This window comes from Gracilinanus agilis, chromosome 2, assembly GCF_016433145.1.
Source record: "Gracilinanus agilis isolate LMUSP501 chromosome 2, AgileGrace, whole genome shotgun sequence".
NCBI lineage: Eukaryota > Metazoa > Chordata > Mammalia > Didelphimorphia > Didelphidae > Gracilinanus > Gracilinanus agilis.
The window spans coordinates 115,996,998-116,012,287 of NC_058131.1; the positions used below are offsets into that span (position 1 = coordinate 115,996,998).

Below are 15,290 nucleotides of genomic sequence, written 5' to 3' on the forward strand. Positions count from 1 at the left end.
TGTGCAGTGGAAATGCCCTAAGTGTTTAACTACTTTAATACAGTATTTCCATCATTATAGTTCTTGGCCTTTTTTCATATTTAAGTTTAGAATCCTGTAGATCTACAGCCTCTAAAGGCAAATGCCAGGGGCCAAAAGTGTAGATAATAACTTGATGTATATGCCTCTCTTGCAGGTTATAGTCCTAAATTGACAGCTCTGAAAGACTGAAACTCACATCAAAGGATGCAGATCATCGAGTTAGGTCAATTATTGTTAATTTTCATCTTCCATTAAATTCTTTTAATGTTTTCCTCTTTCCCTTTTCTTCTAGCCAAGCCCTATACCAAGTCCTGTTTTGGGGAAAAAGCCAAATGCTAGTCAGTCACTGCTTGTATGGTGCAAAGAAGTTACCAAAAACTATAGGGGAGTGAAAATCACCAATTTTACTACATCCTGGAGAAATGGCTTATCTTTTTGCGCAATATTACACCACTTTAGACCAGATCTGATGTAAGTAAACACATTTTAATTTTCCAATCAAATCCTTTACAAATGCTAGAAATAGGAGAACAACATTAAAATCCTACTTGGCTTGACCTAAAACAGTTATCTATTACTTTCAACACTGAATTTTGAAGAAATAAATTCATGCCAAACCTTGAAATCCCTTTTTTTGCCCCTCCTAAAGACAATCTTTTCTCTCCTTTAAAAGTGATATGTACCTTTTTCTTAATCTTATTAAAGAACAGACTTCAAGATGATTATGAAAATTGTGTTTTAAAATAAGATGAGACAAATAAGCCCAGAGCTTATGCATTGACAACAAAGGATTATTACCTCATGGTGAATTTGGTTGCAAGGTTGGTCTCTAGTCTCATGCACTAACTTTTTTTTTTTTAAATGGAAAGCTTTAGCCAATGAAACATGTATTTACTGTTTATTTATTTGGTTTATATTTTTTCAACAATGTTAGTTTTGTTGATCGAATTGCTGTGAAATTGGTAGTTACTGTAGGATATCATTGTATGTCAAATGTTTAGATCTGATGTGTTTTAAAACTACCTCATTTATCAAATACTATACATACCCACTGTGCCATTTTCTCCCTCAGTGACTACAAGTCCCTGAATCCTCAAGATATTAAAGAGAACAACAAAAAGGTAAGACCTAATAGGAAAGGAAGGGGGTGGGGGTGGAAGATATAGCTTCAATTTTGACTTCACTGCAGGTTTTTATTAATTTGGGGGAGAGTGAGGCAGTTTTGTAAGGTCATAACTGTAGTTTACAGAAGCTATTCAGCCTCCTGCAGTTCAAATCGGACATATTATTGACTCTGGTTTGTCATGTTCTTTAACATTCACAAGAAGTTCCATGTTGGCATTAGAGTTATTTTTTGTCTGGCTTATATTAATAGCCGAAAAGAAAGGAAAGGATGGCTTGTGAAGCTATTCATGACTCACTTCATCTTTTGGTCTAATTTATTTTCAGCTATTTTTTTAGAATTGTACCAAAAATTATATATTTATACTTCTATTTGACTTTGCAGCACTACCAGATTGGTTAGGAAACAATGTGCTTTTTTGAGGTTAATGCCAGAAGCCCTTAAAATTTGAAAGATTAAGAAGTTTGAATCCCATCATTTTCTATTAAACTGTACTTTTCTTCAGTGTAGTAGTGAAGCATAATTAATGAAAACCAGTACTGGTCTAAACTATAAGAACTCTCTCGTTCCTTCTTACAAAACCAAAGCTTTCAATCCACTTTTGAATCAGGTAATATAAAACCTAAGTAATACAAAGAGAATTCTGACACAGGTTCACTTAGCTAAAATAAATTTAAACTCCAATTTTTTTCTGTTAATGTTTTCCCTCTGTTCCCCTGCCTCCTACAATCTTATACATAAATTAAAATTTATTTAAACTTACACTTTTAGATTTTGAAAACATTATTGTATGTTTCCTTTAACATTTTCTTACAGATATATGAATAATCTTGTTAGCTCTTAAGTCATTTTGACAACACACTGCTTTGTATTTCTCATTCAAAATTTGAAGACCTTAATGCTGATAATACTTTGGATTAACATTATACTACATATATTAAACTTCTCTATTAAAAAAATTCTCTCCATTAGATTATCTTTGCCTGAAAACTACAGTTCTATGGTGAATTTTAGTTCATAATCTTCTATTTCTTGTGGAAGATACTCATCATTCAATAAGAAATTATTATTGTGGTTTAATACTTTTTTCTTTCATCATTTTTAAGCTTTTGCCTGTCAGCTAAATTTTGAGAAGCTCAGTTGCTTCTCACCCAGTTCTGCCTGATAACCCAATGTACTCTAAATGGGAATAAATGCAGTACAGGAAATAGCTGTGGCTGTGTGTAAGTTCCATTTTGCATAGCACTTTTGACAGTGACTATTCCTGATCAATTAAAATAAAATCTAGCAGTGAATAAGACAATTTTTTTAAGAACTCCATTTTTCCCCTGTACCCAGGTCACTTCAAAAGACACTGGGTAATTGACCATAAAAGCAAACATTAACCTCTAAAAATACACCTTTAAGTCAATGTCTTGACCTTACTTGTTAAAAGTATGATTTGTTTTTAAACAGTATATACTACAATTAGTGTTCATAATTACATTTTTTAAATGAACTGTTACCAGAACGAAAACTTAAGAAATTTCCCTACAAGGAAGCTAATCATTTCCCCAGATCTAGAAGAAGTACTGAATAAAAAAGGTATTTACCTGTGACATCTGATCTTGACCAGTATGTCAGTGTGTTAGATAATTGGGAAATGTTTAGAATACTGCCTGTGGTGCTTTCGCTGATGGCCTGCAGTTGATGGCTGTCAGTCATGTTGTCAGGACACTGGTGGAGGAAAAAGACTTTAATTTTCCCAAAACAAGTAAAATAACAAACAAGTCTTTACTTGCACTCCAACTGAGCCATACACCTTAACTAAATATTTTGAGTCATCTATATATATTATGAAAGATAGTGCTGTGAAAATTGAAGTGGTTTTAATATCACAATTTGTTTTCCCATTTCATTCTTTCTCCCCCTAAAAATTTATAAAACTGCAGGAGAAGTATGAGGAAAGGATTAAATCCAAAGGTAGAAGTGTATTTTAACATGTAAGTGTAAAAGACTATTTTCTTCCTGGTGTTAAATCAATTTCTAACTTATTGCTTTGAAGAAAATTTTGAGTTGATTTTTAAAACCAGAATATGATGAGAATAGTTTTATCACCAAAATTATGACATATAGAACTAAAAAATTTTTTCTTCATCTCACTAAAAGTGTATCTAAACCTTTAGCCATTCCCTACAGGGCTTCTGGCAACACAATACTGTTTTCAAGGGTTAGTTCAGGATAGTAATAATTATTTGTAAATTGAGAAACAGCTTTGATTCTTCAAAACTAGAAAAACCTGATGCACAGCAGTCATTTAAGGGCTAGCAAAAATAATACAATGCAGCCACACATTCTCAACTTTGTCATAGGACTCAAAACACTTCACTTTTTAGTGCCGATGAAGGAAAATTATGTTCTCATTTCGTAAATTCATAGTTAATTAAGCATTTAAGAAAATGTTTCTGAGTTTAAAAAACATTTATTCTTGCTTTGTATCAAGTGATTGAGGTATAGTTCTTTTCGGTTATCTGGCTTTATTTTTTCATCAGCACAAATCACTGCAATTACAGGACCAGTAGAAGAGAAGAAGTCGATGAGGCATGATAAAGCCCAGGATAGATTAGAGTGGTGTCTTAGTTTCTTATCTTAAAAGACCATCCTTAGATACCCTTTTTGTTCCAACTCTCTATTTTTATTTGCTTATTTTCAATATCATTCTATTTTTATTTCATCCATTAAGGATAGCACTAATGAAGATGAGCATATACTTTTACAGATGTTCTTTTTTTTTTAATTCTAATTTCATGTCTAGTATTACCATAAATAGCATGAAAAACTTTTTAAAATAAAGGCTACCTAAATATATTTTATATTCTTACCTATTTTAATTTAAGTGCTTAAAGAAGAGATATTTCTAGAGGGAAAAAGTAAATTTGGTGTTTGGGGAAAATGCAAAAAGATCATACACATTTTAGGAATTTTTTGAACAATAATGCAAATTATAAAAACAAGCTATGACATTTCTCATTTTTTAGTTCTAACTGAAATTTTAAATGGTAATATTTGACATTTGAATGAACTCCATAATATAACATTATGTTTGCTTATTTTGAAGGCATACGATGGATTTGCAAGCATAGGAATTTCCCGGTTATTGGAACCTTCTGACATGGTTTTGTTAGCAATTCCTGACAAATTGACTGTTATGACTTACCTTTATCAAATAAGGGCCCATTTCAGCGGTCAAGAATTAAATGTTGTTCAGATAGAGGAGAATAGCAGTAAAAGCACATATAAAGTGGGAAACTATGAAACTGATACCAACAGTTCTATAGATCAAGAAAAGTTCTACGCAGAACTTAATGATTTGAATCGGGATCCTGAATTCCAGCCCCCTAACAGTGGAGCAGTAGACTTCATATCTCAGGATGATTCTGTATTTGTAAATGATAGTGGTGTTGGAGAGTCAGAGAGTGAGCATCAGACTCCTGATGATCATCTAAGTCCAAACACAGCATCTCCTTATTGTCGAAGGACTAAAAGTGACCCAGACCCACAAAAATGCCAGCAAAGCTTGGGAAGGACTTCAGGATATGAGGAAGCTGGAATATATACCCATACAGATTCTACACAAGCACAGATTTTGTTGAGCAAGAAGAAATTGCTAAAAGTTGACACTTTAGAATTGAGTGACTTAACACATAGCAGTGATAAAAAAAAAGATGCATCTCCACCCTTTGCTTATGAGGAACTTAACAGGCAAAGGCATCATTCTGTAGAAGTTACTGGTAGTAATCTGGAAGAAGAAAAATTGGTATCTTCAGACTCCTCAGAGAACAAGAGGCCAGAGCCTGAGTCTCCTATAAAAAAATCAAGTTTATCTCCCACTTCCAAACTTGGATACTCTTACAACAGGGATGTAGACCTTGCAAAGAAAAAACGTGCTACTCTGAGACACACTGAGTCTGATTCTGATACAGAAAGAACATTTTTAAATCATTCAGACCATTCTGCAAAAACAGCTCAGGTAAGAGAATTGACTAAATATGCATCTTTAATTACTAGTCAGCTATGGTCCTTGTCTTCATGCAACATATTTGTACTGCATTATTGTAGGCAGGGACTGCTTTTCATTTTTCCTTTATAAACCCACTGCCTTCCACACAATAAGTAATTAATAAAGGTTTGTTATTTCAAATGGTTATAGGTGGAGTATGTTATGATTTGTCATACTAGGTATTTTTGAAGTGATGAATGTTTATTATGTTCTTCTGTTGTCTGCAACTGCTAATATATGTGAAAATCAGCAGCAGAGCCAAAAACTCCTCTTAGAATGTATCCTAATCTCTGCAGTTAAAGTTAGTAATAATATTTTATAATGTTACTAAAAGAACTCCTTTAAAGGACTAAGTTATTCAACCTTAAATACTACTAGTTAATTGTCTTTTGAAAGCAGAAGAGTATTTTGTAGCTTATAAATGCCTAAGAATAGCATGAGGATATTTTTGTTTTCCCCTCTAACAAAAAGGCTATCTTAGACATATTTTCCTCTTTCTTATTTTAATTATTTATTACCAAAATAAAACACTAATCTTTCTAAAATTTTTTTCCTTTACTTTTCCATTTGTTTTTCTTAAGTATGTCCTGTCCATATATTTATTCATGTTTAAAAACAAATTATAATATTTTTCAGAGTTTTCCCTTTCTGATATGTAAGCAGACTTGACCTGATCACTTGACAATCACTTGACCTACCCAGACAATAGCTTTCAATATATTTTACTTTGAACAAGACATTTCCCTGTCAACTCAAAGACCACAGCAATGTAATATAGCTTTGGAAGTTGAGAAGGCCAATATAGAGTCTTACAGAGAGTAATTCAATATGTATTTGTTCATTGATTTATTACAAAATTATTAAACATTTTTAAGTAATTCAAGTAATAATCACATATATCTGTTTATAAGTTTTGTTGATGCCTTTTCTTATTTATACCACAGTCATTTCCCAATATATACTGCCACTACTACCATTAGACCTTCCCTTTTAAAAATAGAGAAGCAAATGGAGTGTACCACATCTGACAACAGATAGAATATTCCATACCCAGTCACTCATCTTTTTATATTTCCCTAAAAGAGGGAGCTTTATTTTCACCTGTCTTCCAAAACCAAGATTACTCATTACATTTAATCTAAACTTAAGTACCTATAAATAATTTTTCATTTAACTTACTGAGGTCATTTCATACCATTGGTTAGTCTACTTTCTTCATGATATGTCACTCCTTATATTTCTCAGAATTCCTCATACCCATTTCTTGTGGGACATTAAAATTCCGTTACCGTAAATCATTGCCATAGTTTTGCTCAGGACCATTCTCCCAATAAAGTGCCACTATGAATGTATTACTACATATAGATTCTTTCTTTGATCCCATATATGTCTGGTAATGGAATTTCTGAGTCAAATGATATAAAATGCTTAATGATGTCATTTTGTAAATCCAAATTATTTTTCTAGATAGTTTGACAGATTCATAACTCTACCAGCACTATTGATGTTGCTGTCATCCTACAACTTCTCTGACACTGACTATGAAAAGAGACTCTTAAGTCAGGCTTTAGCATTATTAATATCTAGCCTGATAACAGCTGCTAATGCATTATTCAAATAAAGCAATGGACTAAAAGTTAGTAAACTTAGATTCTTTTCTGGGTTCACTAGTAGTTCTAGGACCTTTGGCAAGGAATTTAAGCTAAGCATCACTTTCCCCATAGGTAAATAAAGGACCTTTTTCAACCCTACTTACTCATGTGATTAAAGTAACTTTTAATCTGTATCTTACTTAGTTCAAGATATCTTAATGTATTGGCTAGGAATAACAATGTAAATTTCTAGTTATTTCAGTCTTTAAAATGATAAAGAGAATCCATTATCTAGAAAACTATAAAATATGACTACCTAATAAACACCATGGGTTTTTGATGATTTAAAGATCTCAAATAAAAACAATTCAAGTTAGCTCTACTTTGAACAACCCAATTTGTTACTATAAATATATAACCACTATTTTGACCAAAAAACAAAACAAAACAAAATATTTACATGATCATAAAATAAATGAGACCCAAGTCAAGCCTCAGAAAGCCTAAATGGCATGTCTAAGTTTACCAAGTTTATCAAGTTTGAAAATTTAGAGCAATGAAATAGATGAGAGGTCAAAGACTGGCACCCCTTTTTAGGCAAATATTCTGATAAACTCAATAAAAATCACATTTGTACTTATATAACTTTACCCTTTGCTTTCTGCGGTACTTGTACTTAAAACTTGAGCTGCACAATGAAAGAAAAGTTAAGTGTGGTGAGTATGAGATTAGCCAAACCACAAACTGTCATGGAGCAGTTGGAGATGTTGAGAATAAAAAAAGAAATTTGTTGAAGGAACAAAAATGTACCCTACTTAAATTGGTATGTATGCTATTATTTAGAAGAGAGGTTCTTATCCTTGGATCCATGAAGTTTTAAAAATATTTCATAACTATTAAATTATATTTGGTTTCATCAGCCATCTTATGTATTTGATTTTATATATTTAAAAACCGTATTCTCAGAAGGGGGTCATAAATTTCACTGGACTTCCAGAAGAATCCATTAGCCAAATAAAAGGTTAAAAATCTTTGATTTAATGCTACCATTGAAGAACTTGTATATTTTTTGGTAATTTGTCCCCATGGTTCTTCAGAAATATATAGTACAGAATAAGCACTTAATGTTTTTCAATACCCCAAATTAACCCAGAAAAAAAAGTTTTAATTCTAAAAGGCTTTGTTTCATTTTATGGAAGAGTTGCAGGAGGGAAAACCAGATTTCCAAAATGTGATTGCTTTTTCAATAACTTAAAACATATGATTTAGATCATTATTAAGAGTACAGAATTTAAGGAAATTTTACCAGAACAAATACAATCAAAATGTTTCAATGCTCTGTAAACACCAGGTGATGTTGATTTTTACTGAACTAAAAACAAAATGGTTCATAAGTAAAGGAGGTCTTTGGTCACCATTCACAGATATTACAGAAAAAATATATATTCTACATGAAGTGCAAATGTAAAAGAGATATTATTCATTCTGTAAAACTCTTGGGCCAAAAAAATTGAATTTTTGACAGTATTAGAGATGAAAAGGGAGACCTCACTTATAATGAAGGGGAAATTAAGGCAATCATTAAGAACTATTTTGCCCAATTATATGGCAACAAATATAACAGTTTAGGAGATATGGATGAATATTTACAAAAATATAAATTGCCTAGATTAACAGCAGAAGAAATAGAATACCTAAATAATCCCATATCAGAAATAGAAATTGAACAAGCCATTAAAGAACTCCCTAAGAAAAAATCACCAGGACCTGATGGATTCACAAGTGAATTCTATCAGATATTCAAAGAGCAACTAATCCCAATACTATACAAATTATTTGATATGATAAGCAAAGAAGGAGTCCTAACAAATTCATTTTATGACACAAATATGGTACTGATTCCAAAGCCAGGTAGACCAAAAACAGAGAAAGAAAACTATAGATCAATCTCCCTAATGAACATAGATGCAAAAATCTTAAATAGAATATTAGCAAAGAGACTCCAGCAAGTAATTAAGATCATCCACCATGATCAAGTGGGATTTATACCAGGAATGCAAGGATGGTTCAACATTAGGAAAACCATCCACATAATTGACCATATCAACAAAAATCACATGATTATCTCAATAGATGCTGAAAAAGCCTTTGACAAAATATAGCATCCATTCCTATTGAAAACATTGAAAAGTATAGGAATAGAAGGACCCTTCCTAAAAATAATAAACAATATATACCTAAAACCATCAACAAGCATTATATGCAATGGGGATAAATTAGAAGCCTTCCCAATAAGATCAGGAGTGAAACAAGGATGCCCATTATCACCCCTATTATTCAACATAGTACTAGAAACACTAGTAATAGCAATTAGAGAAGAAAAAGAAATTGAAGGTATCAAAATAAGCAATGAGGATACTAAGCTATCACTCTTTGCAGATGATATGATGGTATACTTAAAAAATCCTAGAGAATCAACTAAGAATCTTGTAGAAATAATCAACAACTTTAGCAAAGTGGCAGGATACAAAATAAATGCACATAAATCATCAGCATTTCTATACATTTCCAACACATTAGAACAGCAAGAGGTAGAAAGAGAAACACCATTTAAAATCACCCTAGACAATATAAAATACTTGGGAATCAATCTAACAAAACAAACACAGCTATTATGTGAAAACAACTACAAAACACTTTCCAAACAAATAAAACTGGTTCTCAACAATTGGAAAGCCATTAACTGTTCATGGGTAGGACGAGCTAACATAATAAAAATGAACATCCTACCCAAATTAATTTACCTATTTAGCGCCATACCTATCAAATTACCAAAAAACTTCTTTACTGAATTAGGAAAAACTATAACAAATTTCATTTGGAATAACAAAAGATCAAGAATATCAAAGGAAATAATGAAAAAAAATGTGAAGGAAGGGGGCCTAGCAGTACCAGATATCAAACTATACTATAAAGCAGCAGTCATTAAATCAATATGGTACTGGCTAAGAGATAGAAGGGAGGATCAGTGGAATGGACTCGGGGTTAATGATGTCAGCAAGACAGTGTATGATAAACCCAAAGAGCCCAACTTTTGGGACGTGAATCCACTATTTGACAAAAACTGCTGGGAAATTTGGAAAACAATATGGGAGAGATTAGGTTTAGATCAACATCTCACACCCTACACCAAGATAAATTCAGAATGGGTGAATAACTTGAATATAAAGAGGGAAACTATAAATAAGTTAAGTGAACACAGAATAGTATACTTGTCAGATCTCTGGGAAAGGAAAGATTTTAAAACCAAGCAAGAGTTAGAGAAAATTACAAAATGTAAATTTAATGGTTTTGATTATATTAAACTAAAAAGTTTTTGTACAAACAAAAACAATGTAGTCAAAATCAGAAGGGAATCAACAAATTGGGAAAAAAATCTTTATAACAAAAAACTCTGACAGGGGTCTAATCACTCAAATATACAAGGAGTTAAAGCAATTGTATAAAAAATCAAGCCATTCCCTAATTGATAAATGGTCAAGAGACATGAATAGGCAATTTTCAGGTAAAAAAATCAAAAGTATCAATAACCACATGAGAAAGTGTTCTAAATCTCTAATAATTAGAGAAATGCAAATCAAAACAACTCTGAGGTATCACCTCACACCTAGCAGATTGGCTAAAATGAAAGAAGGGGAGAGTAATGAATGCTGGAGGGGATGTGGCAAAATCGGGACATTAATGCATTGCTGGTGGAGTTGTGAACTGATCCAGCCATTCTGGCTGGCAATTTGGAATCATGCTCAAAGGGCTATAAAAGAATGCCTGCCCTTTGATCCAGCCATACCATTGCTGGGTTTGTACCCCAAAGAGATCATAGATAAACAGACTTGTACGAAAATATTTATAGCTGCGCTTTTTGTAGTGGCAAAAAAACTGGAAAATGAGGGTATGTCCTTCAATTGGGGAATGGCTGAACAAATTGTGGTATATGCGGGTGATGGAATACTATTGTGCTAAAAGGAATAATAAACTGGAGGAATTCCATGCAAATTGGAGAGACCTCCAGGAAGTGATGCAGAGCGAAAGGAGCAGAGCCAGAAGAACATTGTACACAGAGACTGATATACTATGGTAAAATCGAATGTAATGGGCTCCTGTACCAGCAGCACTGCAATGACACAAGACAGCTCTGAGGGATTTATGGTAAAGATGCTACCCACATTCAGAGGAAGGACTGCAGGAGAGGAAACAGATAAGATAAACAATTGCTTGAATGCATGGGCTGAGGCTGACATGAATGGGAACTAGACCCTGAACAAGGACACATGTTACAACCAGTGGAAATGTGCGTTGGCCATGGATGAGGGGAGAGCAGGGGGTGAAGGGGAAAGTAGGGGCATAAAGTATGTAAACAGGTTAAAAATGAATATTAATAAATGTCTAATAATAAAAAAAATTGAATTTAAGAATATTTGTTTGTTAGAACATGTATGTTTTTTGAAAACATGAAGAATAAGAGAAACAATAGATTTATAGACACTATATTCTCTTGTGAATATTTCCATAATGTTTGGTTGTATGTGATCCATAAATAAACAAGAGTTAAATGCAAAAAATAATTTTACTTATGTCAAAATATGTTTATAAATGCTGCAGTATATATCAATTATTCCCTTTTCAAAACACAGTCTAGTGAATTATTTTTCTGGCCTTTTTTATTTAAGCATATGTGAACATTAATTAATATGCACATATAGATTGCATATAGGTATCTTTGCCACTAATTCTGCCTTTTTACTTTTAGCAGCGAATCTTATCAAGACAAGAAGAACTTAAGGAAAGAGCAAGAGTTCTGCTGGAACAAGCAAGAAGAGATGCAGCTTTAAAGGCTGGGAATAAGCAGATAAACAGCACATCTACCCCAGTGCACAATAAGCAACTGAGTGATGTAAGGTTCATGGGTTAGAATCATTTAAACGAATTGTTGTTTAATTATGCCCTTTCCCCCAAATTAATTATTTTTAATAACATTTCACATGGTTCTAGGATCATACCAGGCCCTCAATAAGTATTTGATTGATAGTTAGATGATTATAATTTTTATACCTATTCTTCCCATGTAATGGCATTAACTAGGAGGAAAAAAATTTGTATCTGGAATATGAATTTCATTGATGTTTAAATAATTTATTCTCTAGACGACCATCCTCTGTAGCAGGGGTCGGCAACCTATGGCTCTCGAGCCATAACTGGCTCTTTTGAGGGCCAGATATGGCTCTTTCTGCAGGAACCATCAAGTCAATTTTTTTTTCAGGCGCTGTTACAGGAGCGGCACTGTGAGCACTGTACAGCTCTCACGAAATTACATTTTTAAAAATGTGGCGTTTATGGCTCTCATGGCCAAAAAAGGTTGCCAACCCCTGCTCTGTAGAGAAGGAAGTTAGTTCATATACTGGTTTTTCCTAATCCCAGCTGCCTGTTTACCAAATTGTAGTACTACAATTAATAATAATGATAACTCACATTTACATATTGCTTAAGGCATTTTTCTTCATGGTTGCTCTGTAAAAGAGACTTCATTAATTTCTTTACCCTGAAATCTCATCAGCCCCTCCAAAGATTCTATGCATCCATGCTTCTCATTCTTTACAAATCAGGAAGAGCTATTATGCTCAAATACAGTCTAAATATTTACTACCTATGTGACCCTGAGTAAGTTTATTAACCTCTTTCAGTCTCAGTTTCTTTATCTGTAAAATGGGGATGATAGCATCTTTCTCAAGGTTATTTTGAGGATCAAATGATGATAAAATGTAAAACATTTTGCAGACTTTATTTGCTACACAAATGCTAACTTTAATCATCATTATCATCTTATTACTATTATCATTATTATTATTATTATTATTATTATTATTATTATTATTATAAATGTTCCAAACTGTTCTATAAATTTACCACAAGAGGTTCATCCAATATGTTAAGGACCTTTGTATCTCTTGACATAGCATGGCAATCAGTGGTATACATAAGTGATATATTAGTCATTCCTTGTTTGTAATGTATAACCAATTCACCTCCTTAGCCTATTATACATTTATTTTATATTTTAGACAACTCATATAATTGAAAAGGCTGGGGCTCAAATGGTTAAATGACTTACTTAGAGTCAAACTTTAAGTATTAAGATCCAGTATGCAAACCCTCAAAACATTAATCAAAAGGCAATTCATTTTTATAAGTTTCACTGATATAAAACAGAAACTCAAAAGGCTAAGAAAAATCTATTTCACTTTAATCTCTACCCAAACTAAAACATGACATTGTCTAAGCCATTTTTAGACTACTTAGGTTTTCACTCCTTCCCCCTTTTAACAATCATTTGTTTTAGGCTCAGGTATAGAATTGTTACTTTTCATTTCAAGAATGTTTTTTTTTTCTTTTACTCAAAAAAAAAACACCTGATTTTAATTCATGACTGTTAACAAAATTTTCATCTTTAGATAAGAATGAAAGGTATTTTTGTGAGTACTCTTTGTACTGTAGTCTCTTTGTACTGAACATACTATGTAATATTTTGTATTGGTATCTTATTCCTTCCCACTAAACTATAAGCTCCATAATGAAAAAAATAATAATTAGACTCCTTTTAAGACCCCTGAGGTTTACATGTATCCTCATCTCATTTAAAATGTAAGCAATTTAACCTTGTTTAATCTCCTATAATTTCACTCTTGTATTCACCTTTTTATGCTTCTCTTGAGTCTTGTGTTTGAAAGTCAGATAGTCTATTCATTTCTAGTTTTTTCATCAGAAATGCTTAGATGTCCTCTATTTTAACAAAGTTTCATTTTTACCCCTGTAGCATTATACTCAATTTTGCTAGATAACTTATTCTTGGCTGTAAGCCTATATATGCTTTGTCTTCTATAATATTGTATTCAGGGCCCCTGCTTCTTTATAATGGTGGCTTCTAAATCATGTGTGATCCTGGCTTTAGCTCCTCATTACTTTCTTTCTGGCCGCTTGCAGCATTTTTTCTTTAACTTGGAAATTCTGAATTTTGTCGTTAATATTCCTGGGAGTTTTCATTTTGGAGTTTCTTTCAGGAGGTAATCTTTCTATTTTGTCCTATAAGTGCTCTATGGGGGTTTATTTTAAGATTTCTTAAATCTTGAAATAAGATTTGTAAGGTGCTTTTTTTTTTCTATCATAGTGTTCACATAATCCAAGGAATCTTAAATGTTTCTCCTCAATTGTTGTTTCTTCAATGAAATACCTTAAGCTTTCTTCTCTTTTTCGATCCCTTGGCTTTGTTTTAATATTTTTTATTACCTCCTAGAATCATTATCTTCTATTTAGCCTATTCTAATTTTCATGGATTTGTTGCTTAGATAAAGTTTTGTTCCTTGGGTCCCAAACTGCTTCCTTTTCTAATTTGTTCTTCTACAGCTCTCAATTCTTTTCTGATTTTTTATTCTCTCAAGCCCTCTCATTTCATTTATAAAAACATTTTTTTACCTTTTTTTAAAACTCTTACTTCATCCCCTACAGAAAGTATAGTTAAGTTTGTGTCCATAGTGATTTTTTCCAAGGCTTTGCTTGTAGATGTGTTAAAGTCATTCTTTTCTCTTTACTGACTTCAGATTTGATATTGGAGATAGACTCTATTGCACTTCTAGAGGAAAAGTCTGGGATAATCCTATGGCTATTTTCTCTGAGTTATTCTTCTGGGTTGAATGTTGTGTTTTCCAGTATCTCAGAGACAAGCCACAAGTTTTCAGTGTTTCCATACTGGTCTGATTCCAGTTGAACTGATCTAATTGCTGCCCCTTTGGTTTGAGCTCTGCCACTTCCTGCCATGGGTTTGTGTCTGTACAAGGGTTGACTGATACTGGTTTTAAGCCCTACCAACCATCAGGAAAGCTCTGTTGCTTTGTAATGGAAGAATTATAGACTTCCAACTGCTCCTATTTACTTCTAAACTGAACTTCCTCCTTCCCTAGGACCTTCTTAGGTGAAAACACTATCCCACTGTGCACAATAAGTCTCTAACCCTAGGTAATGAATGAAAAAGTCTTCATTGCAGTGGTCCAGCATGGCAGGAGTGAAACCATAGTATATGTCTTCATTCTCCTCTTGCCTTGGTGCACAGCCTCTGCATACATTGAAGTGGGGGACATACCTTTGGCCTGACTACTCTTTACTGTCCATAGATCTACCTATATATCTCCCTATGCTACACTAGGCTTTCATACTGTAAATTACTCTGTTTTAGACTCTTCTTTTCTCCCTTTATAATGCTTCACTTGGTGATTTCATCAGCTTCCTTGAATTTAATTATCCTACTTATCTAGCCTTCACCTTCTTTTGACCTCCAGACTGACATCTTCAACTGCCTTTCTGATATCTCAAACTCAGCATGCTTAGAACTCTACTCTTTATTTTTCCCTCTAAATTCTCCTCCCTTCCAAATGTTCCTATTACTCTCAAAGACAACCATTTTCCCAAT

General features: G+C 32.9%; 1 protein-coding gene across 8 annotated transcripts in view; it reads left to right on the forward strand.

The window, feature by feature from the left end:
* Positions 1-15,290, forward strand: part of EHBP1 (EH domain binding protein 1) — a 403,219-nt gene that overhangs the window by 270,297 nt on the left and 117,632 nt on the right. For 6 of the 8 annotated variants that reach the window (XM_044663370.1, XM_044663373.1, XM_044663371.1 and 3 more), the window contains 4 exons: positions 314-492; positions 1,094-1,142; positions 4,242-5,153; positions 11,583-11,726. In XM_044663370.1, the coding sequence (XP_044519305.1) occupies positions 314-492; positions 1,094-1,142; positions 4,242-5,153; positions 11,583-11,726 (1,284 nt within the window). The remainder of the gene's footprint in view (positions 1-313; positions 493-1,093; positions 1,143-4,241; positions 5,154-11,582; positions 11,727-15,290) is intronic. The other 2 variants (XM_044663377.1, XM_044663378.1) reach the window with 1 other exon arrangement.